This window comes from Anoplolepis gracilipes, chromosome 6 (assembly GCF_047496725.1).
Source record: "Anoplolepis gracilipes chromosome 6, ASM4749672v1, whole genome shotgun sequence".
NCBI classification, from domain to species: domain Eukaryota; kingdom Metazoa; phylum Arthropoda; class Insecta; order Hymenoptera; family Formicidae; genus Anoplolepis; species Anoplolepis gracilipes.
In genome coordinates, this window is record NC_132975.1 from 13,703,775 (window position 1) to 13,728,860 (window position 25,086).

Genomic DNA, 25,086 nt, shown 5'->3' on the forward strand with positions numbered 1-25,086 from the left:
GACTTAACATTTCACACTCTAGCCTTGATTGAAAATTTAATTTTTAATACGACTATTGAGAAGTGCAATTATAAATCACAAATACGTCCCCGTTTTTTTACTCCGAAATCTTCTTCACGTGTATCGCGAAAGAAAATTGTCATTATTCTAATTTGGCATAATCCCTGACGTCTGACGACGAAAATATATGCGATGGGTATTCATGAACGGCGTTATCTTTTTGAGCTCGTCACCAATTACAAAAGTTTATACATTACTTAGAAACATGTTCCATTTAATGACAGAATAAAAAATAAAGAGAGAAAACTCGTCACCCTCCTCAAAGATTTTATCATCCATCTCTTTTTATATTAATAGAAATGATCTTAGATTAACAGAGCTTTCTCAAGATTTTGATGTTCGATAGATTTCAGCTCTGCTGTGATTACCCGAGATTCGCTAAATTCGCGGTGATATAATACGCAACTGATATTCGCTCCCAGTTCGACCTTGATCAATTTCGAGTTAATCACTTAACTATCCGGCAAGGCATTACCATCGATCCAAGTTTAACGATTTTCGATTATACACATAGAATCCGGTTGCTAACTCTGATTAATATATTAATTCTCTATCGTTGTGAGAACTACGGTTCAATTAATACAGCAATTACTATTTACATGATATATGTTTCTCATTTACACAAAATAATTTATTCACATAAATAATTTATATGGAATTAATTAATAACGTCAGTAATTAGACATTTATATACACTTATGTAGACACATAAAAATATTTACATATTTTAATATTTTTAGAAATGAAAGGAACGTTGCATATAATTAGTGAGCTTGTACAAAACGTAAAAAAAAATTATATATCATTCATTAATCATATTAATCACATTATTTATATTAAGTTATTATCAATTTATTATTAAATTATTATTTAGATGAAAATGCAAATGATGTTTCGTATCTTTTTAAATTATGTAGATTTAGGTCTACAATATAATTCGAGACAACATTTAAGACAGAAAGCTATAATTTTATGTATACTTAATTTTATGTATGTTTTACTTCAAATGTGTGTTTTCTAGAATTAGAAATAGAATTTTGTTTCCAATTTCGTCATGCGAATTATAGATGGTTTAAAGTGAACTTTAACAAATATTGCGACATTAAATACGATACGCACGCGCATCGAGATTTAATTTAGTCCAATAAAAATGAAGCGTGTAATTTTACCGATAACCACATACATATCGGAAAATATGCCCTATAAAATATCCACGTGTTGGATCATTACAACTATTTGATCGGCAAGTCAATAAAGTGCACTGTGTATACTGGCAAGAAAAAATTAATTTCAAATTTGTCGGCAGAAAATTTAGCATATTTTATTCGCATAATGCAATGATGAGAAAAAAAGTATAAAAATTCTTCTCAGAAGCTCTACAAAATGTCCGCTAGTCCGCTTATTTACAATTCTACTCTTTCCAGATTATATTCTTTGAATATTTACTCGGAACTTACAAGAATATATCATAAATAACGAGGCATACAATGCACAACATAACGTGGCTCATGCCCTTTAGCATCTTTGTTAGACGTAATAATTCTCTCTGCAAACGTTCTACTTCTTTGGCTGTCATTTATAGATACTATCCTATTCTAATGATAAACAAAAGCGTATGCAAGACGTATTGAAAATATCAATTCTTCAATCGAAACAGTGTGTTGGAAAAAAATTGTTCAAAGAGAATAATCGTTTTAAACAATTTTCTTTTGCTTCTATATAATTAAATTTATGTTGAATTTTATTTCTATATTTCTTTTTATTTCATATATTTCTCTGAACACACGTTTTCGAACACACTGAATAAATTACAATTACTTTATCAATTCGCGTTAATTTGTTTGCAAAACATATCTGCGAGCGCGATGACCGACCCGTAATAACTATAATCGTCAGATTGTGGCGAGCAACATCTACTCGCGTAAGAGGATCGTGTCTGATCAAAAGAGAGCCTTTTTCACTACGCTTGACTATTTGCGGGCTGTCTGATCGATAATCCATTAATTGTAAAGGCGGTAAAATAACTGGCACATTTCAAATCTGATTTATTAAAAATAATCATTTAAATAGTTTTCCTTAAATAAAATATTACTTGTGAAATTTTACTTTTTGTAGAGATAAAAATATAAGAAATACTTGAATAATAGAGGATAATGAGAAAAATAATTATTTATGTCAATCGATTAGTCTGCTACGAAAAATACATATTTGAAATATTTACTTAATTTGCTGTGTAAAATCAATCAAATATTTCAAGTAAAATTTTTAAAGATAAAATTTACCATTTACATATATATATATATATATATATATATATATATATATATAAGTCAGTAGCTAAAGTTTCTATTTCAAATTGAATTGTACAACTTTTTGACGTGATAAAATACGACAAATAAATAGAAGAAATGCTAATTTTCCGCATATAAAGAAAACCCTTCCGAATGAAAATTAAGAGCAGAATTATAATATATCTCTATGCCAGCAGAATGTAAAAAATTCTGCATATATTATAACACAACAACAACAATGCAGTTGGAATCCTATTCTGATTAAATCCCACGTAGCATTTCGTATGCACATCTATTATTCTATAGAATAACACACATCTCAATGGTGTAGAAAATTATTGAAATTCCTAGACATAAATTATAGATCACGATCCGTCACGTTTCCGCTACTTTGCGATATTTAACGCGTCAGTGTTTCACTCTCATGTCGCGTAACGTCGAATATATTAATTAAACAGACGTGCTCCGGGATCCGCCGACGAGTAAGTACCGATAAGTACTTCACATCACGAGCGAAGAAAATTAATGTGCCGTAAAGACGAGTTAATAATTTGATTAGTTACGGGGCGGATGTCAAATATTTACGCGCTTTAATGTGCTTCTGCCGAGTAAATATGCTCGCTATTCGTCGTTCTTACGTCCGTCTTAAGCCCAGTGGCGTGCACGCGCGCACAACTTTCGTGTTAATAAACTCTCAAGAGCCATCGCTTAGTAAACGTTTTCGAATGGTTGGCTAATGTTAACGAAGAGGCTCTGACGGCGCGCTTTATTGTTTAAAACGAAAAGATATTTACATTGTCATTCTCTCTCCCTCTCTCTCTCTCTCTTTCTCTTTCTCTCTCGAGAAAGACTATAGTGCAAACTATTTGCATTTTGTCGAGCGCGTCCTCGTTTCGTTCCTGTCGATTTCTCCGGCAGTTGTTGTTACGACGAATTTGACTTTACAACTAACGATTTTGCCCGCGTCGTCGTCGTCGTCGTCATCGTCGACGCGATATTTTCCAGGTAACCTGTTCCTGTTAATCCACGCCAACTCGCGCCTAAGCGAGTATTATTTATACACGGTTCGTTTAAGCGTTTAGGATAGCGAAGGAAACGCTCGTAGTTGGCGCGCTGCCGCGCGCGCGCGCGCGCGAGCGCGAGCGCGAGCGAGCGGTGTAAATTACGGACACAAGCGAGCTGAATCGCATAATTTCGCGGTTAAATCTGGCGAGATTGCGGTGCGGCGTGCGGTAAACGCGGATCCGCTTAAAACTACACTCCGCTCTAATTACGACCGTAATACGATTGTCTCCTGGCCGGAATATAAATCGACGAAAGATGGGGAAAAGAGCGGCGGCGAAAGTGGCGAAGCGATGAGCACGCTTTCAAGATTTGCGCGTCGCGTGAATTCTAGGTAACAAGCGAGGTAAATACATATATGTATGTAGGTCAGAAAGTTTGTAGTTTTGTAGTATTGTCTAGAAATAGTGCAGCAAAACTTATTTACAAATGAATAAAAAATCCTCCTTCCCTTTTCTCGAATAGAATTTCTTTGTGATCGCGCATACTACGCAAACGAAATAAAAATATAATCGTTGTACACAGTTGCACTCGGCGAAAAAGGAAAAGGAAAAGAGAAAATTTAATAATTAACGACATCAGATCTATTTACGTCCAACTGTGTAAAGAGTAGTAAATGAAAAGTCTGTTACATGAGAAAATTTATTTGCAAACACGCATAATCGACTTATGGGCTTATGGCTTAAATTTTTCATATAAAATTATAGACTTATCCACATTTTTGTCGTTTAGATACTAATGGAAACAAATATTCTTTTTTTTTTTTTAACGCGACTGTAATAAATATGCAATTATAATAACCAAGTGGGGTGAAAGAATTATAAATGTAATTGAGACTTATCAATTCGTTCATATTATCTAAAGTTATCAAATGATAAAGTTATCATAAATATGTCCGTAAAATGAAATCGTTTAAATCTTAATGGACAGACTTATATCGAGCAGTTCTTGTAGCAGCAATAAACTGTATTTCGATACCAAAGATATTAAGTTGTTAAAAGACAGAATCGGGAATGATATTTGGCTTAAAGCTCGCTCGTTTATGCAATCGACTGTGGATTATGCGGATTACGCGACGAATAACTGAACAAAATCGATCGCGCGATTAATGAAACGCTGTGCAAATAATCCTATTATAGTCGATTATTTGCGCGGCGCCCACGTAAAACGTAAAAACGCTGCAGGCATCTCGCTGAGATATCGGCTTTAAAAAAAAATAAAAATAAAAAAAAAATAGAAGGACACGCGAAACAACCAGCCGTTCACCGTTTCACTTCCAGAGTGTTTTAAAAGAAGCACGCGGTTGGCTTAACTCTTTAAGTTACAGGCTCTCTATTGAAAGAAACGTGTAATATTTTACTCCGCAATACCGTTGCGAGTCTGTTTACAAACTTTAAAGCCATTAAATTCGCGTTTCCTATCCGTAGATGAGATATTCTACCAAGAGAAGGAGGGTATAATGAGCGGAGCTTTGTCAATGTGTACATCGTCGTCGTCGTTTCGCTTTACCGCTTTTTAGACACAACGTCCTGGAAAATAACGATCCAGGACCCTAAATGTTAAGCGAAACGTGCGATCTACATAATAGTTAAAGGACATTTTTCATGCCCCGATTATGCCCGGACAAGAATATAATTGCATTGTCATTATTCGTATGACAATCGAAGAAAGGAGCGGAGCAATTTTCATTTTTGAATCGCATAAAGCAGCGAAACAATTATACGCGAGAAAACTTGTTTTGCGCACATGCACTTTGTCGAAGAAATGAATTTCTCAACAATTTAACGAGACCCGCCGAGGTTTCGGCGGATCGGTTAACTATTCTGTGACGAATAATCACCTCTATTTGCGATCAAGTAAGAGAATGTTAATTGATTTTTTTTTCATCGACAAAATATTTCTGAGGAAAGAAGAAAACAAAACGATCAACAAAGTCAATCAATATAGTCGAAACAGAGGAATAAAAGTGTCGTTATTGACTTTGTGATAAATGACTGCCCTTTCGAGAGTACGTTCAATCCATTTGAAAAATATCGCATTGTTTACATTTCAACAGGTATAGATGTAGGGAGAGGAGCAAACAATAATATTGCAGTTAAAAAATACTTATTCAAAAACGCATGTATAAAATACATAAAAAATGTAAAAATATTGAGAATAAAAAATATATCTAGAAATGAAAATATAAATAAAAAAAAAAATAAATAAATAAATAAAAAAAGTATACCTTGTCTCTTTTACTCTCTTACAACCGAGCTTTATATTATTACACGAATTAAAATATCTTTCGATAAAATATTTAAAAATATTCTCAATTAGTAGAGCAAACGAAATAATTGCAAATCAGCTTGTATATATCTTTTTAATTCGATTTATTCTCTACGTCAACTCTGCATGATACCTTCATGATGTCGCTCGAGATAATGAACGCGAGAAGAGACGACGCGCGTTTGGTCAAAATGTTGAATAAATTTGTGAATTTGTAATTATATATTTTTTTACACAAAATTTAACATTCTGACAACATTGGTTTGTCACGCATTGTACGTGTCAGTGATTTCCGATATATATACATCCACACACACATATACGCATATGTGCGGCCAAACACGAGGTTATCGCGGGTCTGCGGTCCCGACTATCCGACCAATTCCAACCTCCCCCCCCCCTGTGATGGTGGGAGCCAGGTCGGCTCTGCTCAGGTCGGCTGATACGTCGAATACGATAGCCCGAGAGTTTCGTCCGGTAGCTAGGCAGCTGGTCTGTCCCGGAGATTAATTGTTTCGGCCGTCATGTTAAATTTAGCGCGGGCGCAAATTGCCTCGCTTGTTGTAATACCATTGGTTAGATGGACGTATTAAACCGCCAATTATATAAAACGCGTGATCGGAAAGCGTCGGGGTACGTTGAACAGCGCATTCGACGATCTCGCGGTGTTTACGGTATTGCACGTATATTGTCTCTGTGAAAATATGTTTTGTCAGAGAAAGAGAGAGAGATTTCAATGTCCGAGAATGCACGGTGAGATAAAGTAAGAAATGCAATCGCATAGTTAATCATTGCAATGTGTTATAAACGGATTCATGTATAATCGATAGTTTTCCAATGGCCAATATAACGGGAATATGCTCAATCGTGATATCGACATATCGAATAGTATCGGTGTATTTGATTTCGCATTTGAGAGGGCCATTTCCAAGAAACGTCATAAATAAATCCTACAGTTATACAGGACAGGTCGAGAAATGTAGTACAATGGCAAAGGAGAAGAGTGGATTTCTCGTGTAAAAATAAATAAAAGATGAAAAATAAAATTTATTTTCGAGAATATTCGCTTTGAAATTCAGAAACTTCGCAACATGTTAATGCCTTTTTAAGCTTGAACGAGCTTTTAATGAGCTTAAAAATTTCCTGTATTCTTTACGTATGTACGTCGTGGAGATGAAAAAAAAAAAAAAAAAAAAAAAATATTTCACGTTATCGTAGCACGTACATAAACTTATCGCTCTTACAATTCGTCCCGACATTTCCATTTCGTATGAATAAAATTGCCTCTTTTCGCGCAAATTATTTGCGTAAAATCGAAATGGCTCGGAGATGACGCACGAAGATGAACGCAGCTAGTATAACGTGGCGGCTTCGTTATTAGAAAATGGAACCGACAATGTATGGGAGCTGTCGCGGTAGACTATGGCGGAGCAGACATTTCCCGTGCGAACGCGTCTCGCACAGACAAATGAGTAATGAAGAAACTTCTGTCTCTGTAAGGAGAAGTAACGACGAAGTTGCGATGTTTGCGAAGAGAGCGCGATAACTTTGCGCGATGCTGTTCGACGTGACATGGCTGGGCACGTGGTGCGATGCGCGACGAGAAACTGCGTCAGCTGTTACTTTTTTGCGCATAATAAAAGATATAAAATCAGAAAAGATTGCACGCGCGATTCTTAGATAGCAAGTATTGTCCTCCATTCGATCGGACAAATTGGTTGGCGTGAAATAATAATTGTCGAATTCGAGAATCGTTTCTGTGATTTCATGAATGCGATCGCGATTTATGCGCGAGTAAAAATTTGAATTAAAATAAGAAAAGCGATACGTAAGTATGCAACGTAAAGTTATTTTTCCATGCCTCTTATCTCTTTGTGTATAATATTACAAAAATCAATAGGTATTTTCTTAGTTTTAAAAATAGCTTCCTTTGAATTATTTCCTCTTTTTTTTTGTTTACAATTCACATTATCGTCCTCCCTCTCCTCCGATTGTAAGATTAACTTGTATTCAGAAAGACATAACATAAGCGGATTACTTATTCCAGATCGCGCACTCCCGTTTTCTACGACGATAGGTGGAATTTTATCTCTTTGTAATATGCATCTGTGCAATCCGCTTCGTTGAATCGGAGTGCCTCAAAGATTACACTATACGCGTAGCTTGATAAGTGCATCTAAAATGCGTAACCGCACCTCTCTCATCGTCGTTGACGACGGCGGTTAGGTTTATAAACCTTGCGCGAAGCAGATTGGAGCGCGAGTAGATATATACTTCGCTTATATAATACTCAGACATGTAATCCTCTCATGATATTTTCTCCTTTTATAATTCATTTCATTTTTTACTAAGTTGTATAAAGTATTGTATTGATAAATCTCTATACAAAATGTCAGATAAAATCGGATCCACCACAATATTATAAAACGACATATATATATATATATCATATGTTGAAATAATATAATATGTTAAAATAATGTAATGAATAATAAGTAATTAATAAAAAGGATCGAAAATATGTCTAAAAAGAAGCAACTAAAATTGTGTTATCTGAGTAAACTATACGATGCTAGATCTCAAAGAGAACCGTTGTGAGCCGAATGTTACAGAGAGAGGAACGTGTAAATACCGCACGCACCAAACCTACGTAATTACGTAATAACACGCGAAAAGCGATACGGTATTGGTCCTCGTACGCCCATACAGATCCATTGAATGAACCAACGATTTCCTAATAACACGCAACCAATAAATGGCAAAGTGGTTGCTATTGTGTTGTGAATGTGCGAATGCTTCTCTCTCTCTCTCTCTCTCTCTCTCTCTCTCCCCCCCCTCTCTCTCCATTTATCTCTATCTCTCTTTCTCGTGTATGCATGGTTAATACGCTTCATCGCGTGAAATCTACTCTTTGACTCATTGTCAGCACACGTGTAAAAGTCCCTGCGTACACGAAATTATCGGAAAATCGCTACGCATCCCGGCCAGCAACTCATTATGCGAAGCGCACTTTTTATTGAATTACGTTATTATTTTAATCATCAATCTTTAATGTTCGGTTTATGTCCTTGTCTCTCAAGCAATTTAAGCAAGGAACTCGATTAACCTGTTGCCTGAACAGTCGATAAAACGAAAAAATCCTAAAATAACGATAGCATTTCGAACTATTCCTATTTCGAAAAAGCTTTCGAAAATTTTTAAATTGTTTACAAGCAAGAAACAATAAATGAAAAGGCAGCTCTGGCTCAAGTGTATTCTTTTAATCATAATCATCTGTAATAAAAACTATGCTTCCATTTATCTGAGATGGTTCATTTATCTTTGTCCTTTTTTTATCCGGCATGATCGAAATTCAAATTATAAAAACACAGAGAGAGAGAGAGAGAAAGAGATGCGACTTATGGACCGAACAAAAACGAGTTCAAGCCGACTTTTGAATCGACGCATCTCGATAAGCTGGAAGCGCGGATTTGTTCGAAATCTAGCAAATCCGCAAAAATAAGCCCTCTCTCTCTCTCTCTCTCTCTCTCTCTCTCTGCGATTGCTACTGTTCGTCACAGTCTGTAACTCGTGCGCGTCTATTTTGAAAAAACGTAATCGCGGTCGCGCGGATTTAGTTACGGCGAAGTAAATAATGTAATCGAGAGCGCGCAACGGCCAGCAACTACGGAAAGAATCCTATTCCCGATCTCTATCTGGAACAAAACCATTGGACGTTGGCCAATCGATAAAATCGGAAAGTTCTAAAATACATTGGGGATGAGACCCCGCGCGCGCACACACATCGAAACGACGGGATGTCGCGGTTCGACACGTTACAGACCGAATCGGGGAAATTTCAACTATTGTCGAACGGGGTTTGAAAACCAAAGGTTATTTGGACTTGTGTAGACATCGGGAAGGCTTTATTTTGTTGATAGCAATGTCCCAATCTAACATGTTCCATTTCGCGAAATGTGAAAATTCTTTAATCTAAAATAAAACTCTTGAAAATCACGAGAAATTTGATTAATAATTTCAATAATCTTCATCAGAGCTTACGTACGTTATTAAGATTATTAAAAAATTTGCTTTATATCCCTTCCAACTTCTCTCTCTTGATAAGATACTTCTTAAAGTTGAAAAGTCCCTCGTATATACACAGAACAGCACAAAGTTATATTGTAGTCCTGATATCGTTTCGAGTAATAATGTCATTTTATCAAAAAGCTCATGGTTGCATCAGCCTCGCTAGTTTACGCTATCGATTCTGTTTGTTATGGATACCGGTGCCGACAAAGTCTCGACAAAGTCCCTCAGTCCTCTCGACACTCAAGATGCAATTTCTGAAAGGCCAGCGCGACGCAATAGCACTTCTAAGACGAACTAAATAATCAGTTAGTTTCTCCGACGAAACTTTTGCACGTTGAAAAGCCTCGGATCGAATCATAAGTTCTTGCGTACTATTGACAATACATATAGTTCTATTATATGAATTAGGAAGTTAGTAATAAAAAAAATATCTTAAATTTTTCACAATCAATCATTTGTTTCGATCGAAAGTAATATCTATTTCGAAAAAAAGAATGGGAGATTGCGTTTCTCGTTTTTCCTTGAAAAATGCACACTTCTAAATTTAATTGACTTTTCTTGTTGGTTCTTTAATTGCAAGTTTCTCTCAAGATATTTAACAGCGCGTCTGCATTAGCAAGATGAAATCTCCATGGGAAATTAGAAATGGTTATATATTATATATATATACACGCACGTGTAATTTTGTGTGTGTGTGTGTGTGTGTGTGTATTAGTAGAAGAAATTATCGATAGATAGCAGCTGTTTGGTATCGCGTATTCTCGCAGGAATATCGTTGCGTGGATTTGACGGCCGTGTCGAACGGCTCGAATTTCGGGGATCAATTTTGCGTCGAACGAGAGAACAGTGAAACGCACTATGTTCTCTCTACTATTGTAATCGCCCAGATATTTCGTATAATCTTGATGGACACTTGCAATGTTAATTCCGACATATGAATACCTGCAAATTTTTGAACCAAAAAGAACGTTTCTACGTTGTACGATTATAATTAAAATCGCGAAGACTTTGTGCGACTCTATAAACAAATTTTTTACATACATGTATGTATAAATCAATATTACATTATATATATATTATTCGTGTAATTTTCTTCCTCTCTCTGTCTCTCTCTCTCTCTCTCTCTCTCTCTCTCTCTCTCTCTCTCTCTCTCTTTCTAATGTATGAGTATATAACAAATATTTTTTATTTTATTTAATTTTAAAAGTTACATATATATTGTTCTTATAGCAGATTTTTACGCGGATATTAAAATGCGTTAGCTTTATGAAAAATTAATTTTCCGTAATTTGTTTACTTGGTTTACTTTCAGAGAAATGTATAATGTACCCTATTTGTTGAAGCCTTAGAAGAGGTGAGATTTTTCAGGAATTTAAATTATTTAGATTACAGCCGTATATTTAATTTGATGTAAGTCTAGAATTACGAGAAAGGCTTTAGTCCTTCTTGTAACTCGATAAAAATAGATTAGAATATTCCGATCGATAAAACGTCGCTCCGATAAAGTATCTCGGCATGTCGGACTTTAAGTTTCTCGCAGCCTTCCCGATTCTGCGCCCGCCCATTTGCGAACCTCCTGGACTACGTAAATGCGAGTTCGAGTAGTTTAACTAACGCTTAAGCGGCCAGGCAGGTACATACCTCTGTTATGTGCGCCGCTCGCAGCCGAAACTACCTTAGATTCCAAATCGAGGGAGATTCGGAGGGGGAGGGGGGGGGAAGCAAAGTCACCGTGAGATTCATGGCGAACTCGGGCACGTAAACTTCATAATTCCATTCAAACCGCCCTCGATCGATTGCCGCGCTTTAACGATCGGAGGGGGGCGGGAGGGGGGGGGGAAAGGGGAGGAGGAGCAGAAGGGCGGAAAAGGCTTTATATGACGCGGGCGGATCGAACGCACGTTGGAAAATTAATAGTAGCGCGAGTTTTTTTGTAAATCTGCATCGACGCCGACGATCGTCGAATTAATATCACGCTACCAATCTCGAGAGATGGGAATGGATTGCTTGCGAGAGAACACGTTCATCGAACGCAGATCGAGAGAAAAATGGCGCATTAAAGAGTGTAATCATTATCACGATAAGCGTCCTCAAAATGGATCCGACTGAAAGTCCTCTCGATTGGTCCAACGACGAAGAATGTCGTTGAATTTTTTTTTAATCGCCGCTGAAATATAGATTTCTCATTTTTACGGGCAATGAATGCATGACATAGATCAAGTGAGTAATAAAAAATGAGAACTGCAGCAAGATTGTATACAGAATGATTAATGAATTTGTGCAGAACATATCTCGTAATATATCTCATGCTGTGCGATTTGTTACATTAATTAAAGTTCGCGTAAGTCTTTTTTACATCTCGATATAAAAAATTATCCTTCTTTATTATCTTCCTACGCCAATCAGTTATCCATCCATTTATCAGCCTAGGAAAGAGTAAAAGAAGGAGGACGTTCTTTTAATTAAAGTTCCGTTATATATTTTAATAATGTATCTACGGCAACATATTTTTTTTTTTTTTTTTATATATATATATAAAGATAATATATTTCTACGACACAATTTTTATTGCGAATTATTCCACAGGTGTATCGTAATTGCAATCAATTCTACGCAATCTGTTATTACGTTTCTACCCTACATTTAAGAATGTTGACGGAAAATTATAAAGTGTGTTGTCGTCTCTCGCGTCTCAGATATTTTAGATTTTTAATACTCGATATTGCACGCTAATGAATTTTGAAGGAAGCATCACTTAATTCTCCTTAATTGCACATCATCTTTCCATCATTAAGATTGGTTTATTATAAATAAATTTAAAAAAATTTTTTTAAATAAATACTAAAGCTTGAATATCGTGTATCCGCATTATCTTCGATAAAAAAACTGACGAACAAAATAGAATAGGTTCGATCAATGCTATAACTGGGAAAATTCAACCGATGTATCGAGATGGTAATTTCTGTTTCTTCCGCCATTAATCTAGCGAACGGTAATTCTTTCTTCGTGAAATCGACGACGTCGATTATATCCATTAATGTATGATAAATGGAACGTCGACATGCACTCTATCTAAATGAGATAAATATGTTGCTTTTGCGGAAAAAAGAAATGTATAACAAATCGGCCGCGTTTTTCTCCCTTTCACGTATTTCATCATCACATAAAAATATAGCAATATTAAAATAGTTGAATAAATATTAAAGTACGTTAAAAATAAAAATTTCTAAAGTATGTTCAATAATGGACACATTTCAAATGCAGACTATTAAAAATAATTATTTAACCAGTTTTGTTTAAATAAAATATGTTACGTGAAAATTTAAATTTGTGAAAATCATAAATAAAAAATACAAAGCAAATATTTGGTTAAAGCATAATAATTAAAATTATTAAAAATTCATGTAATAAAAAAAAAAAAAAAAAAAAAGAATTACTTCAACCTCCACAAGATTATTTAAAATTTTTAACAAAAAATAAATTTGAAATATTTATTTTCGATTAGTGAAATCAGCTAAATATTCTAAGAATAAAATTTTAATAAACATATAAATAAGTTATTTCACATTTTTCTCACTAATTATTTAGAAGTGACAATTGAGGAAAATTAAATATTTTATATTATACAAGTATTTATATATATTTATATATATATATATATATATATATATATCTTTTTTTCAATTTATATTGTATCCTTTGCCTGCGCTCCGATTGTGTGTCACGAAACTATATTATCTCTTTCGCATATCGTGACGCGAGCTCGAGTCGGGAGATGTTTCACATCGCGTTTAATATTATTCGCATGTTAATGGAACTCTAGCTCACCAATCGAAACGCCCATGCACGATCGAGTCGAGAGTCACTTCAACTCTCGAACGCAATATACATATATATCGCATAACACAGTGGATTTCTGTTCTGCAATGATAACGAGAGCGCGACACAATGAGTATTCAGAGGTGAGAGAGTACGCGAAAATGGCGCGAATAATTCGGCGTGGTGCGAACCACCTCTCGATTCTCCCAACACTTGTTGCTGTGAATTTCGAATGCTGAGTTAATGTCAGCCCCGAAAAATTCTAGACGCTCATGTCTGCGATCATAAAACGCTCAAGCAAGGGATTTAAATCATCTATAGCTACTGATGACATCAAGAAAACGGAGTTTACGAATAGTCGATATATTTAAGCGAACACCCTTCTCTGTCCTGTCCGTTCTCCATTCATTCGTATATTTTCCTCGTACAAGTATTCTCTACGTCTAAGTTATGTGTAACGTACGATGAAGTGTATGTAACGCGAGCGCGTGCGTGTAATAATTATAATTTAAAAGCAAATTAGCTCTCTCGTGTAACATTTTCCGATCGATGAATGATGGATAGACCGCGGTACTTGAGAGTCTCTCGATTTTCTGCCACGCATGTGAAGGATGATGTGAAGGCAGAGACTGTTTTTAGTAACAATGCCCAGCTTTATGCGAGAGAGAACGTAAAAGAGAAAGATCATTCTCTCGTGGCGTTCGATGCAAAGGTTCGATTGATGAATTATTCTTTGCTTAAAAAGAGAGGGAGATAAAAAGAGAGAGAGAGAGAGAGAGAGAGAGAGAGAGAGAGAGAGAGAGAGAGAGACACGATCCTCTCGCTTAAAGCGAGGAGCTTAAAGGGCGATCTTAACGGATTTGCCAGGTGGTTTCGAGTAGCATCCCGCCGATTTCTCTTCCGCTCGGATAATCGAAAGACTCTCGGTGGAGTAATCCGTCATCGTTTACCGAGTCAAGTATCCCCGAGGTATTTTATATCGCATTATTACGCCGCAGAGTTGCACGAAGGATCGATCTCAAAACTATTCAAAAGATTTTTTCCCAAAAATTCGTGCCGATTTGGCAAGTCAAAGTTCATCCTCCGCGTTTCTTTCCAACACACGATACCCGGGGTCAAGATCACCTCAAATTACTTTCACGTTCAAATTACTCGCTCGCTTGCCCGAGGCTGTTCGTTTTAAAACGTTCGTAAAAGGCGACAATGGACGACGAATGTCTGCGAATACCACAACCGAGTTGGAATTACCTTCAAATCAATTGCTACTGTCGCGTTTACAGACCCTAGCACTTTACCTCCTCGCGTTTTCGCAAGAGTGACGTGAATGCACGCAGAGTTTTATTCGATCGCGATTAAAGTTTCAAGAAAAAACGGGAAAGAGCAGTCGCGTGATAGTTGGAAAAACGATTATATGCGGAGCTCATTTCCCAGGAAGTAATAAATATTTCTCGAAATGTGTGTTGATTTTATACATGCATTTTTTCCTGAAAGGTTCTCTTTTTCTTTCTCTTGCATAAATTTTATAAATATTTTTAAACTACGTCGCTTGTGAGATATGCAACATAATATCTTCGAACATTATAAAATACTATAAAAATATTTTGAAAATATTAAAATTTTACTTTCAAATTTGCAATAATATTCACAATAATAAATCACAATAACGTATATACAACATAAAGAACTGCATATTTCAGAAGGTTACAAGTTATTGAATATTATTGTAACGGTATCGTGTTATTTATATTCTTTTTTTTTTTTTTTTACTACAGAACAGCTCTTTTTTTAATCAAGAAAAACTGACCTTTTCCATAGATATTATCTTGTTCCGCGCCCTCGCATCGTTTCCTGTCAATAACGAAAAGATCCGCACTTTATCGATAGATCTAGGATACAAATGCGTTCTCATATATGCATCGTGGGAAGAACATTTAAATTGTAGATCTATCCGAGTGATATTTCCAAGATCACTATTGTCCCACATGGAGAGACAAGTGTATGTCTTCTTAGATCCGGTCGACAATCACATTGCGATCCGTGCTTCTCGACCGGCGCGCGTCGCCCATCTCCGGCGGAAAATTCGCGTGGACGGTTCTCAATCGGAAGCCAGAGAGAGAGAGAGAGAGAGAGAGAGAGAGAGCGACCGAATACCGGAAACGCGTTCCACGCACGGATGCGTAGGACGTAAAGCGTGCGTAAGCGCGATTTCTCCATGCAAGGGCGTTACGACGTACGTTGCGTCACACATCCGCCGGTTTTCCGGATAGGGTAGTGTAATTTGGCGGCGCGGCGCTTGCGCCGCGCAAGGCGGGTCCGGGTCAACGGCAAGAACCCAGTCTAGTCGCACGACGAACGTTCAGCTGGCCTGGTTGCGTTGCGTCGCGACGCTCCACGAGTCGCCGCGAGTCTCCACGAGTGCCCGCGTTTTCTACCTTCCTCTCTCATTCTCTCTCATTCTCTCTCTCTCTCTCTCTCTTTCTTTCTTTTTCTCTCTCTCGCGCGCGCGCGCTTTCTTTCTCTTTCCCTCTGTTTACCCATACACCACCCTCTGCACACTCTTCCCTTTAAAGAAAACTCGCCATCCCGCCGACGGAAAATTCGAAGCAACAGGACGCGGTTGCGCCAAACGAGGAACGAAGGATCCCGCGAAAGAAGAAAAGAAAAGAAAAAAAAGAAAAAAAAAAAAAAAGGAAAAAAAAAAAAAAAAAAAAGTGACCGGGGAGACTGTCGATGTGTCAAAAACACGCTGTCGAGATTTTTGTTGAAGCGAAAAAGAGTTGGGGAGACGACGACGACGACGACGACGACGACTCGCAAAACAATATTCTCGATCTTTTAGGATCGATTCCAGTGGCGAGCGCGAGCGATCGCGTTTGATTTTGATCGCCCCGCATTCCTCGAGCGTCAGGAAGTTGTTAATCCGTTAACTCGTTAACTAGCGGGTATAGATAAGAGCGGACGAGCGCGAGCGGCTAACAAAGCGGAGGAAGGGGAAAAAGATCGACGGGCCACGTAGTGCTGTGAAACTGTCTGGTGATGCGTGATCGAACAACAACTTGCCGAACGGAGGCTGACGCTACTTCCACTATCGACGGTCCCACGAGCGAGCTGGTACGAGGATCGTCGATCGATATCGACGGCGACGGGGCTACGGATCCCGGCTTCCTCGACCTGCCAGAATATTCGCATGCGACGGCTTAAGCCGGTAGGTGATTCTTTCTCCCTCTCTGTCTGTTTTTCTTTCTCATTTTCTACGCCTCTCTAATGGGAAACTTGCACGCCGCTGCAAAAAGGGAGAATAAAAAGTTCCGAATGCAACGGCGAAGAGGAAATTGGTTCTCGCGAGTCTCGAACCGCCGAGGATGTATGCTGATAATGACTGGATGGGCATCTCTACGGATTCTCGCGTGATCGTTATCTTGTTCAATAAATTCGTCGTTCGATTAAAAGTTGATACATCACTCGAACAAATATGTCGCTAATGTTGATAGATTTCTAGATGTCTCGATTAAAATTTATCGCTATTTTTTTTTTATCTGTTACAATATTGTTTGTCACGTATAGAATTTATAGCGGCAATATTCTAGCGATATCTCTAGAAAATTTAGATCCCATTGCCAAATATTAATCGCAAATGTAATTGTCCTTGACGATAGGCTTTAAACACAGGCATCGCAGACAAATTTTCCGCCTAAATTACACTAATAGTACAGACATAAATTCTGTCCCTGTCATTTAAATTGATCAAGTATATTGATGCAAAATATATGCAGTATCACAGCTAATAAATTTGCTAATAATTTATCCGTTTCAGTGAATTTTTTACACCTCGAAAATTTTTCTTCAAGTTGCAAGATCAGTTTTTTGAGCGATTGAGGAAAAATTTTATCAATCAATGTGTTTAGTTGGTTATTTTTTAGTTGAAATATATTTAAGTTAAATACAATATATCTTTAAATATTTCACCTAAAAAAATGATAACCAACTAAATCATTTGATCAAGTTAACAACTTGTTTTCTCGGTATGAATTTAATACGACACAAAATTGCCAATCCGAACAAAGGATTTTTTATAGACGACTTATATAACAATCACACTTACACAATCATTATAGAAGGGCGTCGCGACGATTCGAATGTATAGACACGATAAGGGGACTGAAGATATACCTTCTCTTTACGAAGATTCTACTTGAGTCTCGTCGAGAATGCGAACATAATCATATCGTATTATAATATTTATATCAGAGAGCGAGTACAGGGGCCGAGGTCAAAGGCAGCTTATTGTAATGGTCATTGAAGAACGCGGAAATAATTGATTAATATTGTAATGGTCATTGAAGAACGCGGAAATAATTGATTAAAATCTTTTTAAAAGCTACTACGGCGTAAAGTAAAGTCTCGGAGTCAATAGAATCGTGTCGCTTACTTGGAACACCATAATACTCTAATACATAAATAAATAAATTCTAATTTAATTTAGTTAGAGTATGTGTACGTACGTACGTCACGAATATTTCGAAAAAAAAAAAAAAAAATATTATGACATAATAACAATATTCTATTTTAACTTTTCACTTTAGATGCGCGTCTTTTCCGTTCAACTCTAATAAAGTATAAAAAAAGAACGTAAAAAGATGAAGTATAGTTGCAACAATAGTTTGCATCAAAATAGTTACGAGAGTTATAAAAGTATACGTTAAACTTAAATGAGATGAGATGGGAGGATAGATTAAAAAAACATTTGAAAAGTTTATTCAAGTTTAAAAAAGCATAAATATATATTATCAATTTTCAAATATATCACTCAAGATAATATTTTGCTAACGTAGATAGATTTCTAGATGTCTCGATTAAAATTTATCGCTACTTTTTGTATCTCTTAGAATATTGTTTGTCACGTATAGAATTTGTAGCAGCAATAGTCTAGCAATACCTTTAGAAAATTTAGATCCCATTGCCAAATATTAATCACAAATATAAATTGTCCTTGACGATAGGCCTTAAAGATAGACATCACAGAAAAATTTTCCGTCTAAATTACACTAATAGTACAGATATAAATATTTGTCTGTCATTTAAATTGATTAAGCGCAAAGTATATGCAGTATTTTTGCTAATACTTTATCTGTTTGAGTAAATTTCTTGCACTTTGAAAATTTTTGTTAAACTTGCAAGATTATTTTTTTGAATGTATGTCGTCAAATTTTACACATTTTCGACTTATTTTTGCAGAAGGTATTATTTTCTTTCTAGTTGTGCTATATTTTTCGATTCATACTGTATGTCCTATGACTCTCTAATATCTATGTAAATAATGCAAGCCGCAATTGCATTTGTGCGAGAAACATTCACGAGCGCGAGATTGTTTCTGCGATTTCTTTCTCTGAATCCTGAGAGGATATAGCACAGCTTCGCACAATCTAATTAACTGTATAAATCACCGAGCACCACTATATATACATATACACACACACACACACACACACACGTGAGAATAAAAAACACGATTTTTTCATTTATTAAGTCGTTAAGTCAATTAGATGTGATATCGTCTACAAATTAGCAGAAACACGCAAAAGGGGAGGAAAATAACAGAATAACACACATATATATATATATATATGATGCCGACAGTTATTAAGAAAAATTTCCAAAAGGTGCTTCGAGAGAACGGTATAATCGCGCGGTTACATTTATCAAACGCCACGTTTGTTGTGTGTGTGTGTGTGTGTGTATGTGTGCGCGTGCATTCAGAGGAGAGTGATTTATTTCAAGTAAAGAATAGCAATTAGTCGTTTTTCCGTGCCCGGCGACAATCTTGTCGCTGCACGAAACCTTTGAAACAAATGGAAATATCATGGTAATATCATGGCACTATTAATTATCGTTATACGTTGGGCAGTGGTACATGCACCGCGTCCTTCACTACCAACTCATATTCGCGGGGTATTAATGCGACCGCGACCTTTTTTTTTTTTTTTTCCTTTTTTTCTTTTCCTAATATACAGGCTCTCGTACTGGCGTTCTATTTCCGTGGTGGTTATTTCATTTCGACGTCGAACGTATCCGCAGTTACGAAACGAAATTACTTCGGAGTGCTATCGTCATTTCAATCTGCAGAACGAATAAATCTTTATATCGTCTTAGGAATTTAATTCTCGTGAAACGTTTATTATTATTCAATTTAAATGTCAATTAATAAATGATATATCTCGTATATGCGCATGTGTGTTTTAAAGCTGATTATTTAAAATCAAAATTGCATGCTAAGCGAACGATTTCAGATCGGATATTCCGAAGCGGCCACGTGAATTATTCAGTCCCGGAAGAAAGGTGGATAAAACGGCGATTACGATAAGAAAGGAGAGAGAGAGAGAGAGAGAGAGAGAGGAGAAGAATGAGAGAGTAAAATCCACCGGCCTTCCTTATACAATGAGATTAGCGAGGTTTTATGAACGATAACGGTTGGAGGATGGTCGAGAAAGAGAGAATAGCTCGCGACGTGACGCGGTCTGGCCTCTCCGGTTATCGCGACATTCCGTGGCAAAAGTGAATGAACAAAACTTCTTGTTGTTTAGCTGCAGGCACGCGACACGATCGAGTTTCCTAATCTTAAGAAGAAAACTCCTCAAAGAAACCGCCGACAGATACCGCTCAACTTTTAATAAATCCCCGAGAGTCTGCGAAGCGAACGCAATATATTGTCCTATTGGATGTCGCGCGCACGTCACTAGACAAAGCTTCAAAAAGTCCGCAGCGAAAGAGAGAGAAATAGAGAAACTTCCGGCGGAATAAAAAATTTCCGCTATATCGAAAATACATTCGGAAATACGGATAAATACTCACACTCACACATCGGAGAACTTTCCGTTATATACGCGATGACCAATGTACGCAACAAGAGTCGATAATAAAAATGAGAAACGGAGAGAGAGAGAGAGAGAGAGAGAGGGGGAACTCTCTACGACTGCGATACATAAAAATAAGAGATTCGCGTTTGACGTCGATGCAAAGGGACAAAAGGAGCCGAGTTTCGCGATAAAAAGACCGATATTCTCTCGCGCGCGCAAAAATTATTCTTTTACACGCGCAAAAAATATATGGAATTACAGCGCTATTCTCTCTATACGATAAGCTAGGTCCACGGCTCGAATAATGGATGCAATGTCCGGTTGGCGTTAGAGACCTTGGTGCATGCTGAGTTGCATATTTCCTCTACATCCGTATATATGCATATTTTTGCTTGTCTGTTTCCTACGTCCCGACGCTTGCTCTTCCCCGGTAGACGGTGATAATTCCCGTTAGACACGACGCCATATCCACCCAACTGGCGGCTATCGCGTTTTATGCATTTCTGCCTGTCTACCTGCCTCGCGGCATCGCTCTCACGGTCAACGAGTACGCTCGTGTGCGTAAGATCTCCTCCATTGTTACTGAAGCTCGGTGCATGCCGTAAATTACTAAACGTATATCTCAGTGGTGTAACCAGTGCGCACGCGCGCATAAACTCTTACCGCTTATAAATGCATGTACATAACATATATATATATATATATATATATATGTATATATATATGTATATACATGTATCTATATCGCAGGATATAGAGATAAAGAGAAATGTAACGTTTCCGAGGAAACGAAGAAGCGAGCTATGGTCCTGCACAAATTGCAAGATATATGGTATATTATATGAATGAGTAATACATGCTACGGAGCTTTTATGAACAGATATGTACGCTGATATTTCATACAAATAACGGATTTGCACAGCTTTGCTGAAAGAAAGAGACAGGGATGCGTAGCAATCCAATGTGTCAAATAATATGTCTTCTAGATTAAACAGGGAACTCTTTCTTTTCGCCAACTCAATTATTTCTTTGCGAATTCCGAAGGAAACGAGGGTCCGAGCGAGTACGCGAGCGACAGCGCTTCAGCGTAATTTTTGCGTCCCCGATTGAAAATTACATCGTCGGCGTCGGCGTACGCGCGCGTTGAAAATAGCGTAGGTCATCGTATCGATGGATCGTGTTATTGACAAGTCGACAACAGCGTAGGCAGGCGTGAATCGTCATTGCAGCCGTCAACTATTTATCGAACACGGGTGACTATAAACCGCGCTTGGGCAGAAAAAAATTGATAAACCGATAAAACAATAGTCCTCGGCGCGAACGCGAATGCGGAAGCAGTCTGTCGAGAAAGAGAAAGGACAGAGGGGGGCGAGGGGACGAGGGGGGAAGGGAGAGGCGCGCAACGTTCGGAACTTCTCTTTCTTGATTATCTTCGACTAATTGCGCGTCTTCAGACGACGGTGCTGTCTCTGCTCAAGAATGAATTGGTACCTAATGAAATTAGGACGGTCGCAAACTCCTTGCCGCGACTGTACAGTTCTCCGAGGACCGTAAGATATACGTATACCCTATCCGTCATTCCATCAGTATACGGTCCGTAAATTGAATATTAATATCCAAGTTTCGCTGGCTGTCTCTACGTCCCCGAAGAGAAAGACAAAAGGGAAATAACACAGAACTGCAAAAAACTTTATTTTCTTTCGAGAACACGCGAATTTCCCGAAAGAGTCTCTTCTTCGCCTACTAAGTACGTTCAGGGGAAAAAAAAAAAAAAAAAAAAAAAAAAAAAAAAAAAGAAAAAAAGTAATATTTATGAGCAAAGCGACTCGCACGTGTGCGTAATTTTTACGTCGAACCGTGAAATTTTATTGCGCGTACGTTGCCCCTCGCATTCGCAAAGCATGCGATAAATATACACATATATTAATATACATAGTGCATTAATACATACAGATGTGTAGTAATACATTAAATAATGTATTTTCTGTGTTATATTAATACATCGATAGTTTTACGATACGACAAGAATATCCTATTTTGGATGATGGAACACAATTGTTCCATTCATAAAGCGACTTGAATTGAAAGAGAGAGTTGCAGTGTCGAAAGTTTATTAATAGCGCGAAATACTCGCAGCCATTTGAGAAATTCATTTAACGAACAAGTCGGGAAATGCAATCACACTTGTATTATTATTATTATTGTCAGATATATAATTATCTTGCAGGAAAGAGTAATTATAGCTAGATTTCTTCTCAGAGATCATAACGATATCAAGTATTTTATTAATTATGTAATATATAGAAATATAAACTTGGACGTAGGTATCTATTGGATTACATTAATTATTTTGCACGAAATAATCGTAATAAAACCGCGCGAATTACATTTCCATTCGCGATTCTCTTACGTTACTCGAGTACGTTTCTCGCAAACGTATATATATATACGAATGCGCGATTTAATATCGCATTTCGCGACGAAGAATCCTTTTGAACGAAGAGCGCGGGCTGCCTCAAAGGCATTCTTTCAAAACCTGCCGTTTAGACGGGGTCCCATCCAAAATGCACTAATACGAAATTCACTCTCTCATGGCACGCGACTTATTCGACGCAGCTTCCGCGCATTTTCCGTCCTTACATTGGTCCATACATTTTGTTCCTTACTCGTGGCATACCACGACTAACCCCTCTCTCTCTCGCGATTCCATCAAATATTAATATAGCGGTGCTTCGCTATGCGCTATGCTAGAATCGATTATCACCAAGAGTTCCGCTTTCTTTGCTTCTTTGCTTCGTTTCGTCGACGCGACGGGAGATAAAGCGGTTAAACATCCGGGTGATTTGCAATTTTTATCAGAGCCGCGTGGATAAATATATCGCACGTCGCGCGAAATCTTTTTCCTTTCCCTTCCGTCCTCTCTCTCTCTCTCTCTCTCTTTTCTCTCTCTTTCCGGCCTCCGTCAGCTGAAAATATTGCAGTATTTGCATAACGATACACAATGGTGCATTGTTATTTTTTTTTTTTTTTTTTTTTTTCGGTGTAATACAACAATAACGCGCGTTTCGCATTTTTCATATATTACGTAAATTAAATATCGATGCTGACTTGAAGCTAAACGACGAAGATGCTTTGGAAAGATAAGAAAAAATGTTCTCCTCTAGCCAGCCAGTGGCCCGAACGTGACATGAACCGCCATATCGAGCTGCAATTTTTACCGAATAGACGAGGTAGATGGAATTCGAGGGCTGTGCATGAATACATTATTGAACGCACACGAGGGAAAATATATACGCGCGCCGTTTTATAAGGAAGAGAAATGCAAAACACAGCGGTCGAGGTGATGATTTCATTCGCAAACGAATTTATTTATCCACACGTAATTCCAAGTTTAAAATAATACTGCACTTCTAACTAAATGTAAATGATTTTTGAAATTAAAACCGAATATTGTAACAAGTTAAATTATCATACGTTTCTCTACTCCTTTTTAAATCTCACTCTTATTTCTCTCATTGCACGCTGAATCTGTCAATTTAAGAGCAAACGTATCGCGAAACGTGCGCAAAACAGCTGACCTTTAAAATTGACGGTACTTTATAAACGAGCGTATTAATTCCCTCTCTTCCCCTTCTCTCGACGATTTCGCTCTCGATCTCGTTTGCACCCTCATATCTGAGCATGCTTGGCCACGAGATGAAAAAAAGCTATGTAACCGCGCGCCATTAGGGCGGACTCTATAAAACGTTAGGTGAATTTTTTAATAAAATTTTATATACGAAACCAAGCTCTTTTTGTCGAGGGGAAAAAAAGGATATAAAAATCTACGAGGAGATTATTTTTGATAGAACATTAATGTTAAGTATACATTATATCTATCTGAAGAGAACTCTTTCTACAGTGTTTTTTCCACGTTAATGCCGATTTCTCTGCGATATTTAATAAAAGGGACCAAGAGTTCCATAAATATTCCATAACGTTTGCAGAGTCGTGCCGAGTCGAGGCTGCCGAATATTTTTGAATTTATTAATCGAATTTCTTTGGCGCGCATCGATCAAAGTTTTCAAAACCGATATTCGCTCGTGCGGAAACGCGATCTCATTTGCATGACGGTTTCGCATTCATACAGTTGAAAATTCGACAGCCGATGGTAGCCAAGCGATCTTTTTCCTGAAAACTCGTGTTCGTTTTCATAGGTTATCCATTCAATTTTTTTTTTTTATATATACATGCAAGTTATATATGCCCGTTCGATATTTGCTTGCGACAGTATTTCCCAAATGTCAATTCCACATAACAAGCTTTTCTATCAATTTTTAATTCGATTTTAAATTGGTTCTTTATCGCATTATTCTTAAGTGCTCTTCCATCGCCGAATCGAGACAAATGACCGTGATGATCCCCCGTCAGGGATCATTAAGATCTGACTTATGAAGAACTCGGCACTTTCGCGGAAATGTAATCCAAGTAAAAAGAAGGATCTTTTTGACGTTCCGATTATTTTTCCATCGATTTTAATATACACGGATTTTTTCGACACAGACATCGGATATTTGCCGAGTAAATATTAACTTGCGGTGACCGCGATGTTCCGGCAACGGACAACTCTTTTACCGTTTAATCTTTCTAGAGTGACAGGAGGGGAGAGGGAAGAGAAATTT

The 25,086-nt window shown here is 37.3% G+C and overlaps 2 protein-coding genes across 7 annotated transcripts in view; one reads left to right on the forward strand and one right to left on the reverse strand.

Annotated features, from left to right (window-relative positions):
• Positions 1–25,086, reverse strand: part of Crz (corazonin) — a 167,281-nt gene that overhangs the window by 35,683 nt on the left and 106,512 nt on the right. The window lies entirely within an intron of this gene.
• 5-ht7 (5-hydroxytryptamine receptor 7) overlaps positions 15,924–25,086 on the forward strand; it is a 104,203-nt gene continuing 95,040 nt past the window's right edge. For all 6 annotated transcript variants that reach the window (XM_072894041.1, XM_072894042.1, XM_072894043.1 and 3 more), the window contains exon 1: positions 15,924–16,776. Coding sequence is in view for 1 of the 6 variants with exons in the window: in XM_072894045.1 (XP_072750146.1) it covers positions 16,759–16,776 (18 nt within the window). In the remaining 5 variants the exon portion in view is untranslated. The remainder of the gene's footprint in view (positions 16,777–25,086) is intronic.